The sequence below is a fragment of the Physeter macrocephalus genome, chromosome 1 (genome assembly GCF_002837175.3).
Source record: "Physeter macrocephalus isolate SW-GA chromosome 1, ASM283717v5, whole genome shotgun sequence".
Lineage (NCBI taxonomy): Eukaryota > Metazoa > Chordata > Mammalia > Artiodactyla > Physeteridae > Physeter > Physeter macrocephalus.
Genome location: NC_041214.2, coordinates 68,804,892 through 68,817,144, shown reverse-complemented (window position 1 = coordinate 68,817,144; position 12,253 = coordinate 68,804,892). Strand labels below are relative to the sequence as shown.

At 36.1% G+C, this 12,253-nt stretch overlaps 1 protein-coding gene across 16 annotated transcripts in view; it reads right to left on the bottom strand.

Moving 5' to 3' along the window:
• Positions 1 to 12,253, bottom strand: part of NAALADL2 (N-acetylated alpha-linked acidic dipeptidase like 2) — a 1,565,958-nt gene that overhangs the window by 434,413 nt on the left and 1,119,292 nt on the right. For all 16 annotated transcript variants that reach the window (XM_055083873.1, XM_055083848.1, XM_055083869.1 and 13 more), the window contains one exon: positions 8,670 to 8,813. In XM_055083873.1, the coding sequence (XP_054939848.1) occupies positions 8,670 to 8,813 (144 nt within the window). The remainder of the gene's footprint in view (positions 1 to 8,669; positions 8,814 to 12,253) is intronic.

Here is a 12,253-nt window from a genome sequence, read left to right as displayed (position 1 = left end):
ACACTCCCATTTACCATTGCAACAAAAAGAATAAAATACCTAGGAATAAACCTACCGAGGGAGACAAAAGAACTGTATGCAGAAAACTATAAAACACTGATGAAAGAAATTAAAGATGATACAAACAGATGGAGAGATATACCATGTTCTTGGATTGGAAGAAACAACATTGTGAAAATGGCAATACTACCCAAAGCAATCTACAGATTCAATGCAATCCCTATCAAATTACTAATGGCATTTCTTACAGAACTAGAACAAAAAAATCTTAAAATTTCTATGGAGACACAAAAGATCCTGAATAGCCAAAGTAGTCTTGAGAGAAAAAAAACGGAACTGAAGGAATCAGACTTCCTGACTTCAGACTATACTACAAAGCTACAGTAATCAAGACAATATGGTACTGGCACACAAACAGAAATATAGATCAATGGAACAGGATAGAAAGCCCAGAGATAAACCCACACACTTATGGTCACCTAATCTATGACAAAGGAGAAAAGGATATACAATGGAGAAAAGACAGCCTCTTCAATAAGTGGTGCTGGTAAAACTGGACAGGTATATGTAAAAGAATGAAATTAGAACACTCCCTAGCACCAGACACAAAAGTAAACTCACAATGGATTAGAGACCTAAATAAAAGACCAGACACTATAAAACTCTGAGAGGAAAACATAGGCAGAACACTCTTGCAAAGCAAAGGAAACCATAAATAAGACAAAAAGACAACCCTCAGAATAGGAGAAAATATTTGCAAATGAATCAACGGACAAAGGATTAATCCCTAAAATATATAAACAGCTCATGCAGCTCAATATTAAAAAAACAAACAACCCAATCAAAAAATAGGCAGAAGACCTAATTAGACATTTCTCCAAAGAAGACATACAGATGGCCAAGAAGCAAATGAAAAGCTGCTCAACATCACTAATGATTAGAGAAATGCAAATGAAAACTATAATGAGGTATCACCTCACACCAGTTAGAATGGGCATCATCAGAAAGTCTACAAACCAGAAATGCTGGAGAGGGTGTGGAGAAAAGGGAAACCTCTTGCACTGTTGGTGGGAATGTAAATTGATACAGCCACTATGGAGAACATTATGGAGGTTCCTGAAAGAACTAAAAATAGAATTAAAACATGAACCAGTGACCCCACTACTGGGCATATACCCAGAGAAAACCATAATTCAAGAAGACACACCCCAATGTTCATCGCAGCACTATTTACAATAGCCAGGTCATGGAAGCAACCTAAATGCCCATCGACAGATGAATGGATAAAGAAGATGTGGTACATATATACAATGGAATATTACTCAGCCATAAAAAGGAACAAAATTGGGTCATTTGTTGAGACGTGGATGGATCTAGAGACTGTCATACAGAGTGAAGTAAGTCAGAAAGAGAAAAGCAAGTATCGTACATTAACGCATATATGTGGAACCTAGAAAAATGGTATAGATGAACCGGTTTGCAGGGCAGAAATTGAGACTCAGATGTAGAGAACAAACGTATGGACACTAAAGGGGGAAAGTGGTGGGGGGTGGGTGGTGGTGGTGTGATGAATTAGGAGATTGGGATTGACATGTATACACTAATATGTATAAAATGGATAACTAATAAAAACCTGCTGTAAAAAAAAAAAAGAAAAAAAGTGAAAATTAACACATTTTTATACATCTTTTTACCCAGTCTACATATCACAAATCATCCAATTAGTCAGCAGACTAACAATCTGTAACACTATCTGTGCTGCATATTTTCCATTTGTCCATCCAGATCTATCTTCACCCTTTACCCAGCTCTCTGCCCCAGGAGTCTCACCTCTGTGGCGTACATATACCTGGCTCCTTTACACTTGGCTTCAAGTTGATTTTAGCGAATGGAAGGCATCAACAAGTGATCAGCAAATTGGATAAGAGAAAGATTATTAATTTTCCATCACCCTTTCTGGCTGGTCACTTGCTGGCAGTGACTGCATTCCTTATCTGAAAGCCATAGCTCCAACAGACTACCCTCTCCTGCTGCTCAAGGACTTGCCATTTCCTGTAACTACTCTCTCTTCTTACTCCTTCAAGTTTAGGGGGAGTAACAATTACTAGCTACCCTTTTCTATCTCCCTTTTCATATCCACACTTGTCCACAATCTCCCTGATTAAATTTCCTTGGATTGCACAGTTTTAGCATATCATTGATTTCCTGATGGCAACCTGATTTATATGTTGACCAATCTGGGTATATTCATTGAGTCATCCATATGTGTTGCCAGGAAATAAATGAATGGAGAGGAGGAAAGGGTGCCTTTTCTAGGAGTATGGTGGGCTAGGATATTCAGACCAACCCTCCCACTGAACATAATTAAAAATGCTGAATAAAATGCATATCAAATCTATTAATGGCATCTAAGATCTAGCAAGAAAGTAAGGAATTAGTAGATCAAAATATAGGTTGTGATGGGAAGCCAGATAAGTAAAGTAATAAAACTGCTTTTCAACCTGAGGGAATTTACAAAACCTGGGGAACTTTTAAATCTTGATAGCCTCCTGAGATACAAAGGTCAAATGAAAAAGCTGTGAGCCTGTCCAAGTTGGAGAGAAGAAAGTAGTTCCATAAAAAGAGACTTTTCCTCCATAAAGTAGGAATCCTAAAGGACAGCTCCCCCCACTCCCTTCCAAGGGACCTACCATGGGGCAGAGCAGGAGAAGGGATACCTAAGAAGCTATAATTCTAGGTTAACTCTAAAAGAATACAAAAAGTATTTATAACTTATAAAATAATAGAGGAAAAACCTAATGACAAAAAAATCTAAAACAAAAAGAGATATAAAATAAGAGGAAAACATAATATATGGTACAAAGAAGAAACCCAAATCAGGGTGAAAAATATAAGCATAAATGCATTAGTAATCACATTAAATGGACTAGATGCTACAGTTAAAAGATGATCAGATTGTAGGTAAAATGAAAATTATTTGTTATCAAGAAGATATGTTAAAATATAAAGATACAGAAAGGTTGAAAGTAAAAAAAAAGATATAGCATAAAGACACTAACCAAAAAAAGAAAAAGAAAAAGCTAATGTAGTTAAATTAGAATCAGGTCAAATCAAATTTAAGACATGCATTATAGATATAAAGATCACTTCATCTGATAAGTGTCTCAACTAACCAGTAAGATTTGATATATTTGAATTTATAAACATCTAAGAAATGACCTCAAAATATATAAATCAAAAATTGATAGAACTATAAGATAATATAAACAAATAAATACTTATAGTAGGAGATTTTAGCAATAAAAATAAGATACAGAATATTTGAATGACCTGACTAAGGTACTTGGTCTAAATGGATACATATAAAACTCTACACCTGACAACTACACAGTACACATTCTTTTTCAATTCTCATGGGACACTAATCAAATCCTGGGCTATAAAGAAAACCTGAAAGAATTGAAATCATACAGAAATAAAGTGGAAACAATACATTCTAATGAAAATCCAAGTTTTTTATCTCTTCCTCAGAAGAGTATGATATCCCGATACCAAATAGCATATAACTGCCTAAAGCATAGCAGAGAGTCAGGGTACTTCCAACTGGAGTAGAACTCCAAAGGGCTCTTTATGGAGGAGATGGCACTTGCACAGAACTTTAGAGTATACTAGGGTTTTACAACTTGCAAGACAAATTTGGATAATACTAAATAGAATAATAGGAAGAAATTGTTGCTACATGAAGGGAATAGCAAGATATAGAACCAGAAAGGCATTCAGGAATCTTTGGCAGTTTCTAGGATAGTAAATGACAATGGTCAATCATTATGAAAAAAGGATTATGAAAAAATGATCCTCAAAATATAAAGATAGGGTATGTTCTGATGGATTTATACATAAACTACAAAATTTAGTTGGATCTTCTATAATTTGGAAAGAGTACAGGTGCTTAAGAACGATGTGATAAGAATGTAAGAAACTGTAAAAAATTGCTGAGAAACATTAAAAATTGGAAAATACCTATTAAAGTAATTTTGCTTCAGAGTGTGTATTTCAGATTGTCTCTAGGTCTTCCAGCAAACAAACAAACAAAACTCTAGACTGGATCTAAGCTGAATCATTTCCTAAAATCAAAACCGTCAAGACAGAAAACTGGAAACCTGAGAAGTTCTGGTGAATGACATCTGTGTCACCCTCCGTAAACCCAATCTGTACTCCCCGGGAAACAGAGAATTGACTGTACTTTCTGTGGACTTTGGATAATAGGTTTCCCACCTGCGTTCATTCTGTTTAAGACCCTTGATGAACAGACCTTCAAAGTGATTTCTAAAGCTTTTTTTCCCCCTTTGTCTGAGGACTGCAGACTGGCAGCTCATGAAGGCTGATCTTTAGTTCTACAGATTACTCTGTTATCGGCTTCCTGCTCAGACTCCTAGGTTCACTGTGCAACTGGCGGCTGGAAGAGCTATAAAATTGGGGTGTCATCAATGCCATTTAGTGATCCCTAACATCCAGATTGCATCTGTCACAAGACCTATCAGTCTTTCCTACAGTAGTCTAGCTCACTGAATTTTTTTTTAAAAAGAGTGGCCATCATATCTACATCAATGCTATATAGAAGTTATCTGAGTATATTACATTTTTCCTCGTGTTCTTCTGGATATTTCCTTCCATGTTGATGGCTAGAAGTTATTAAAGCTCACCCTGCTCTAAAACAAGTCTTCAATTCTCTGATTTTAAAAAAAATCTACTGGGGAATTCTCTTTTACAAAGCCTCTAAAAGACAAGCCACAGCATATCACATCCATACCACTCCATTATCTACTTAAGACACACACACACACACACACACACACACACACACACACACGCGCGCGCATATATCTCAAGACATTCTTTTACCAGAATAGCACAATGTACTCCTGGATCTTTTCACATACAGCAACACTGAGGCTACTCTGAACAGGATGGTTAGTATCATATGTAACAAAAAGCAATGCTGGACTTAACCTGTACTAACATTTCTTGTTAGTGGACATTTCCTTAAAAGCTAATATGTATTATTTGCCAAAAAATTTTTAGAATAACCATACTTTGTAGATAATATGTTATGTTCAATACTTCTTTTTACATTTCTGTTCAAAAAATGAAAATGATGCATACTTTCAAGTAGCTGTGAACAAATTAGAAATATAGATCTTCAAAATTTATTTGAAATATGTGAAAATTATAAAAATTATCAGAGAACATTATATTACTCTGATAAAAATAATTTTGAACTAAGAACATATATAATTGTGAATATGGAAATAGTAGTTATATATAGCTATGTATGTATATATATATATATATATATATAATATACATTTGAAGATATATGATCCAAATTTACTTATGTGAAGACTTATCACTAATGAAACTAAATTTTATGCATCATAGTACGTCATTTTTTTCTATTTATCGAAAGTAATTCAAACATATTAAAATATTTCTTTAAGCACAATTCATTAATGTTTTTCAACCTAAATTACATTAACAGATTTTATACTTTCTCATCTCATTTTTTTCACTATAGTCATGGTTTTTAACAACTAGCTCAGATTGATATCTGAAAATTCACATTTCCATGTATTGATTGACTCTCAAGGACAAAGATTGACAATATATAATCAATGGGTAAGACCTACAAAAGTCATGGAAAATTAAATGGTGTCAATATCCAATTATCTAATCAGTGCAACAAATCTATATATATATTGGGGCAAGAAACTTTTCTCCTGCTTCCTTTTCTATTCCTCATATAATTTTCTTAGTTCTTCCAGGACTTGCCCTACAAATACCATCCTCTTCACTTCACTTAGCTGAGTCTATTTCATGCATATAGATATTTAATTATTTTGTTTAGTGTGGTTTTACAGTATCAGTTGTATAGCTTTTGTTTGCAAGTAACTGAAAATCAAACATAAGTTGACAAAAAAAAGAAAGGAAATGTACTGCCTCATATATATGGCTAATTCAGTAGATTTGGCTTTTACACAAGGCTTTATTTAGGCATCAAATGATGTGGACTAGAGTCAGTCTCTCTCTCACACTCTCTGTCTCCACATTATTCACCTACCCCTTCCTTGTGTTGGTTCCATTTTCAGGTATTATACTCTCAAGGTCCCAGAAAGACTATTGAAAGATCCCAGGGCTATATGTTTTCTTATTCAACTCTACTGTTAAAGTTAGCCATTATTCAAAGTCCAGAAGTTGAGTCATGTCTCTGTTTGGCCAAACTTACATCATCCTTGAACCAACCATCACCCCATGGTTGATGTGATATGCTGATAGACTCAAGCCAATCAGGATCTACTTCTACAGCTTAAGATATGGTCAAACGTACTCATACTATATTGCTAGGAAATGTTGGCAACAGTTCAAAAAGGGGAAGGGGCAAATGGATGCTGAAAAAAATGCATGGCAGGCAAACTCCACCACGTTGCTGTCTGGACTCTAAAGAATTCTGTTTAAGTGTATATAAAGGGTTAAATGAGTAAGATAAATAATTAGTTGATTTGCACGCATATTTTTAAGGCACTCCTGTCCAAACTTTTGAGTGAAGATTTTCCTACATTAACACTCAAGACAATACTTATAAAATTCAAGTCAGATGTAATTATAATAAGCTTTACATTACTTTTTTAAATCCATAAACTACAAGTGTTGCTCTTATTGCTCAAAAACATAGCACATCATTCTGTATCCTTTTCATGTCCCATCCCGATACAGATCATAGTGAGCAACTAATGTATTTATGTGTTTCTTACAAAACTTAAAAGTTAATTACCTTGGATGTATCATGAGTACTGTTGTCTAAAACATTGGGGTTAAGGGTGATTTATCCTACATTTAAGATCAGTTTAAATGTAATAACTCACTGAGACTGCTCAATCGGTATTTGGGAAATCAAAAGGTAATATTCCATAGTAAAAAAATGATGAAAGAAGAAACCATTACAATGTGAAATATCTTGATCGAAATATATCTCTGTCTGAAAATTTCTAAAACCAATAATAATCACCACACCCATGAGGAAAACTAGATATGGCATAACTGCTTAGAAAGCAGGCCTAGCTTGTTGCTTCTTTAACACTGGAGTTACAAATAGGTTTCAGAATATATCTCAATTTTTCCTCTAAACTTCATACATGTTGCTAACTTAGTGCAGAGAGAGAGATAGCTGGAGAATGCCATTTTGCTTAGTTGTGCCCTTATTATGCAGACATTTAACATATTTGGGAAAAATTGATCTAGTTATTTGATAAGGAAGATACTTGCTAACATAACATTTTACAGTATAGAAAAGAACTCACTTAAACGTCCTAATTTGATTCTCAGAACAACATAAGATACTAGAAGGTGAGATATCCTTCTGGAGACGTAGACACAGAAAGCTTCCCGCAGGGAGGTGACATATGAGCAGTCATGGAGCTGACATGGACTGTCAGCTCACTGAGGGCAGGACAGTGGCTGAACATATTAGGGGCTGTAAATGTTTACTGAATAAATCAATCAGTTAATTAAATCTGGACTTAAATCTGGTCTTTTCAATGTTCAGTGCTTTTCTTACAAGTAAACTATTATTATAGTGTTATTTACATATTTGAACAAATAGAGCTCATTATCAAATTGCGGGGCTCAGGAATAGAAGACAGAAAAAACTAAGCAAAACAAAAAGCTCCTCAAGAGCTTCTCCTTTCCTGCTTTGAGGACGTAGTCTTAACCCTGTTTTCTATAGTTCCCATTATGTTCAATCAACAATCAGTTGAGGCTCTCAAGCTACAGAACTTTGAAAAGCCTATGTCTCTAACAAAGGGCAATTCTGAATGTACTCAGGTGATTTTTTGTTTTTTTTTTTTAGGCTTTTTCAAAACACATTTTTTATGCTTTTGTTGTCAGGAGAAAACAGATGAGATAAAACATGGTAGTTGAGCCTTTGGGTCTGGACACAAAAACAGAGCCCTCAAGTTGACTTTCACAGTGACTTGATACAAATTTAACAATATGTAAAGAGAGTCTCTTCTTTAGAGGTCTAATGCTGAGGCTGGAGGTAGAAATAAGACACAGCTCCTGATTTTCACCCCACCACAGTAGCTGAATGAGTTGAGTTTTATCCTATGTGGTCCAACAAGGCCTGACAAACTGCACTGCAGTACAAGAAGCATCTCTCGGGCAATGATGCGTAAAGACAGAGGGATTTTTTAGTTAACGGCAGGAATTAGGCTTTAATGCTTTCTACTAAAAGACTTCATACGCCAGATAGCTGACTGCTATCCACTGAATCTTGGCAGGCAACAAGACTGCTGAAGCTTAAACTGAGAAGCTGTGTTAAGCAGATTTTCATGAATGTACAAAATGCTTTATTTGTAAAGCTGCTTTTCTTTGTTACAGTTCAAAATGCTTTTCTTCTTTTTTTAATCTCTCAGCTTGGTCAACTCTCAGTCTTTATCAAAATTACTTTCAAAAATGTCCTTTTAAGAGCCAGAAAGAGAAATAAATGCTCACCTCAACAAAAATAAATGTTTTTTTTTAAAGAATAATCCAAAAAATGTCAATCAAAGAGATTAATAATGATCATGGGCCTTATAAAAACTACAAGACACACTCAAAGACATTAAGTACTTTACCATTATTTGGAAGTTCTAGAGGGCTACAGGCACTGTGTGTGATTCTATCTTTCGGCGAAGAGATGAGTTTTGCAACGAGAGATGCTGAGATGGGTTGCACTAGTAGAGAGGTGAGGTTTGATCGGTTTTGTCTAAAGCTTCCATCTGTATTCAAAAGAGAAAGAAAGAGAATCCTTAGTAAACAGAAGTTAAAAACACTTGAAGAGCAGGTTTTTCTGTAATACGTCTTTAAATGATGAGCGGTAAGTTTATTTCAGCTCGTTTGTTTGTTTATTCCTTGGTTATACTCTGTCTACTTATTAAAAATGATTTGACATACTTCATAATAAAAATTCAGTCCAAATACTATTAAGTATCCTAGTCAATGAGGGCAGATCGTACACAGGTATATACTTCCATTCTTCACTGAAATGACAACAAAGAGATAAAAAGCATCAATCCACAGGGGCCAAGAGAATAGGAGACACATTAGCAATAAGATTCTATCGATAGAAGCAAGAAAGCAGATGAATAAGTGTCAACGGCTGTGACAGACCAAGGAGACCAAAACCTAAGCCAGCAGAGGGGGGAAGCTGAAAAGCAATGCAGTTTGTACCACAGAACCCAGAAACTCTTGAGAACCGGTAACACCAGCTACCTATTAAAATAGGGGTAATGGAGGGGCTGGAAACAGGAGAGTTTGATGAAATTCGGATTGTGAGGGGGGTCTCTCCTCCTGAACCCCTCACTCACCCAGTCAGCATGAACAGTGCCCGGTCCTCCCTCCCTCCAGCAGAGACTGAAAGTGGGACACTGAACAGGGAGACACCAGACACAGGGAAGGGTGACTCGTACTTTAAATGGGATGGTGTTATGATTGCTGAGACCCTTCAGATGCCTTACTCCCGTGGTGCCCAGAATCCTTCCTTCCAGGTTGGGCACTAGAAAAGTCACTTGTGGTAAATAGGACCAGGGCAATGGAGAATATAGAAAAATACTGAAAATCTGGAAGTCTACCAATAAAATAACTCCCTCAAGACATCCTACACTGACACTTATCAGTCAATACATCTCACCACATACAGAACTTCAAATGAACTTATGCTGCCATTCTTAAGTAGGAGCTCTCAGCCAAGGCCAAACCTAGAAAGGCACACGAGCAGCAGACCTAGTGAGGATAAGAAGAGGACGTCAGGAAGGGGGTCTCCAGGAAAACAAAAATCATGGGAATACCAGATGAGTCTTAATGTTCTGAGAACATATTCACAGGAAGATCAGAGAATTAGCATTTGAAGAGGTTCGAGATACACAGAAGAATGAGAAACCTATAAAATGAGACAGCTATTAGTTTCAAAGGGAGCAAATATTTTCTCGAGAAAAATGCAATTATCGTACATTGTGAAAAATATTCACATAGAGTAATATAAATAATGACTTTTTAATACAAAAATGGATATTATTCTTTAGGAAAAAAGAGAAAAGGGCAAATGTCAGGGATGAAGGTACATGGAAACTTATGAAGGAAAATTAAATCTTTCATAGTGGTAAGTCAATATAATGAATACAACTGAAAAATGTATTCAGCTCTTAAACATACTATTGGGAGGCAGAGACATAAATATGAAAAGTAGGTAACAACTAAAAATGTTGAAAGCAATTAAGTGCTTGCCTTTGGGACAGACAAAGGGGAGAGAAACACAGGGAAGGATGGGAGAAAAAAGGTGACACCATTTTATAAATGAAACTTTATAGAAATATCTATTTATATTCATCTATAACTTTGAAAAAATAAAAATTAAATGAAAATGAGAGAAACAACTATGGTAACAAAAGAGAAAAATTATACAAGTACTCTGAGTAAAGAGATTGGAGAGAATAAATTCTGCATAAGGAAAAAACTAAAAAATAAATGCTTATTCAGTTTATATATTTATACTGACTCAGAAAAAGAAATACACAATGGAATGACTATCAGGCAGCCAATAATGTTTGAGAATACAGAGCTATATTTTTCAGACCTTTATTAGGGAAAATAATTGCCACAGGTTTTCTCAGAATTTAATTTGGTAGAACTGCATGGGGTGCAGAACTCTACAATACTGGTATACAGGCTCCAGGAGAAAGATTATAAATGAGAAAATATGTTACGGAAGCATTTCCTTAATTTATCATCAGGAAAACCACAAGGCTAAAATGTGGTATTTAGCTTGGGCCTATGGCAGTCACAGAAGTCATGGCTTTGAAGAAAAAGTAATGAGATTTAAGCTTAGGATCGGTTTTGTTGTATAAACACAGAGCTGGTCTCATAATTTAGTAGCCCTTTTTATGAATATACATTTTGACCACAGCATAGTTCATTTGACCCTAGTGTAGTTCATAACCATTTTCATGTCATAGTACCGAGACTGGCTATATAATTTTCAAGGCCCAGAGCAAAATGACAATGTGGGGCCTCTTGTTCAAACAGTGGGAAGGATTTCAATACAGCAATAGCAGGGAAATGAATCAGGTGTGGGCCCTTTTGAGGGCAGACTGCACACCCGTGAATCGGGCCCTGCATGGTTCACATAGAAGATGCTAGCAGCCATGCAGCCAGCTGAGGTCAACTGAAAGGGACTTTCAGACGACAAGGAAGCTGCTGTCCTGAGCTGCTGTTTCTCCAGGCTGCACCTGGGGCCATGGTGATTAATATCTTAAGGCACAGACATTATACCTCACTCAGCACGCCAGCTGGGAGGTCCTGATATAGCCGTCTCACTCTGGTTCTCCCAGCATGTATTTTCTCCCTCAGCCATTACCTTTGGAATTTATAGTGTACACAGGACAATGAGATAGTATTTATGAGAAATGTACAGTCTGTTATTTTGCAGTTTTCATGGATGTTAGGTGCTAACATGCTGCCAACACAAAATGAAACGTCTTAAAATGCTGCATGATTTCACCACTCCTCAGTCCAGATACTGAACTTGCCATTCAAGGCCCTTCACTGTCTCAGACCTTGTATTTCCAACATTATTTCCTACCATTCCTCTCCATATATCTTATGCTAAAACTTAAGCTATCCGCCTACATATTCTGTGATTTATACCTCCATGTTTTTACGTAAGCCATCCCTTCCACTTTACTTGCTCTTCTCATGTATCTCATTTCTGAACTATACATTTCCTTTAAAGCCCAACTCATTTTCCACAAGAAACTTTCTCTGACACCTTCAGCTCTATGTGATATATCTGCACCGGTTTTTTTTTCAGTGCTTGCCATTTCTAATTAACATTATCGCTTTATAAAAACATTTTGGTTTTCCCCTCTAAACTCCTTAAAGAAAAGGACCAAGTCTTCTACATCATTGCATGACACACAATGTTCAGCACATTGCCAGGATCATAACAGGAGCTCCATAATTAATGGGAAAAAGAAAGAAAGAAAGAAAGGAAGGAAGGAAGGAAGGAAGGAAGGAAGGAAGGAAGGAAGGAAGGGGGAAAGAAGGAAAGAAGAGAGAGAGAAAGAAGGAGGGATGGGGAGAGACAGGGAGGAAGGAAGGAAGGAAGAAAAAAGAGAAAAAGAGAAAGAAAGAAAGAAGGGAAGGAGGGAAGAAAGGAAGGAAG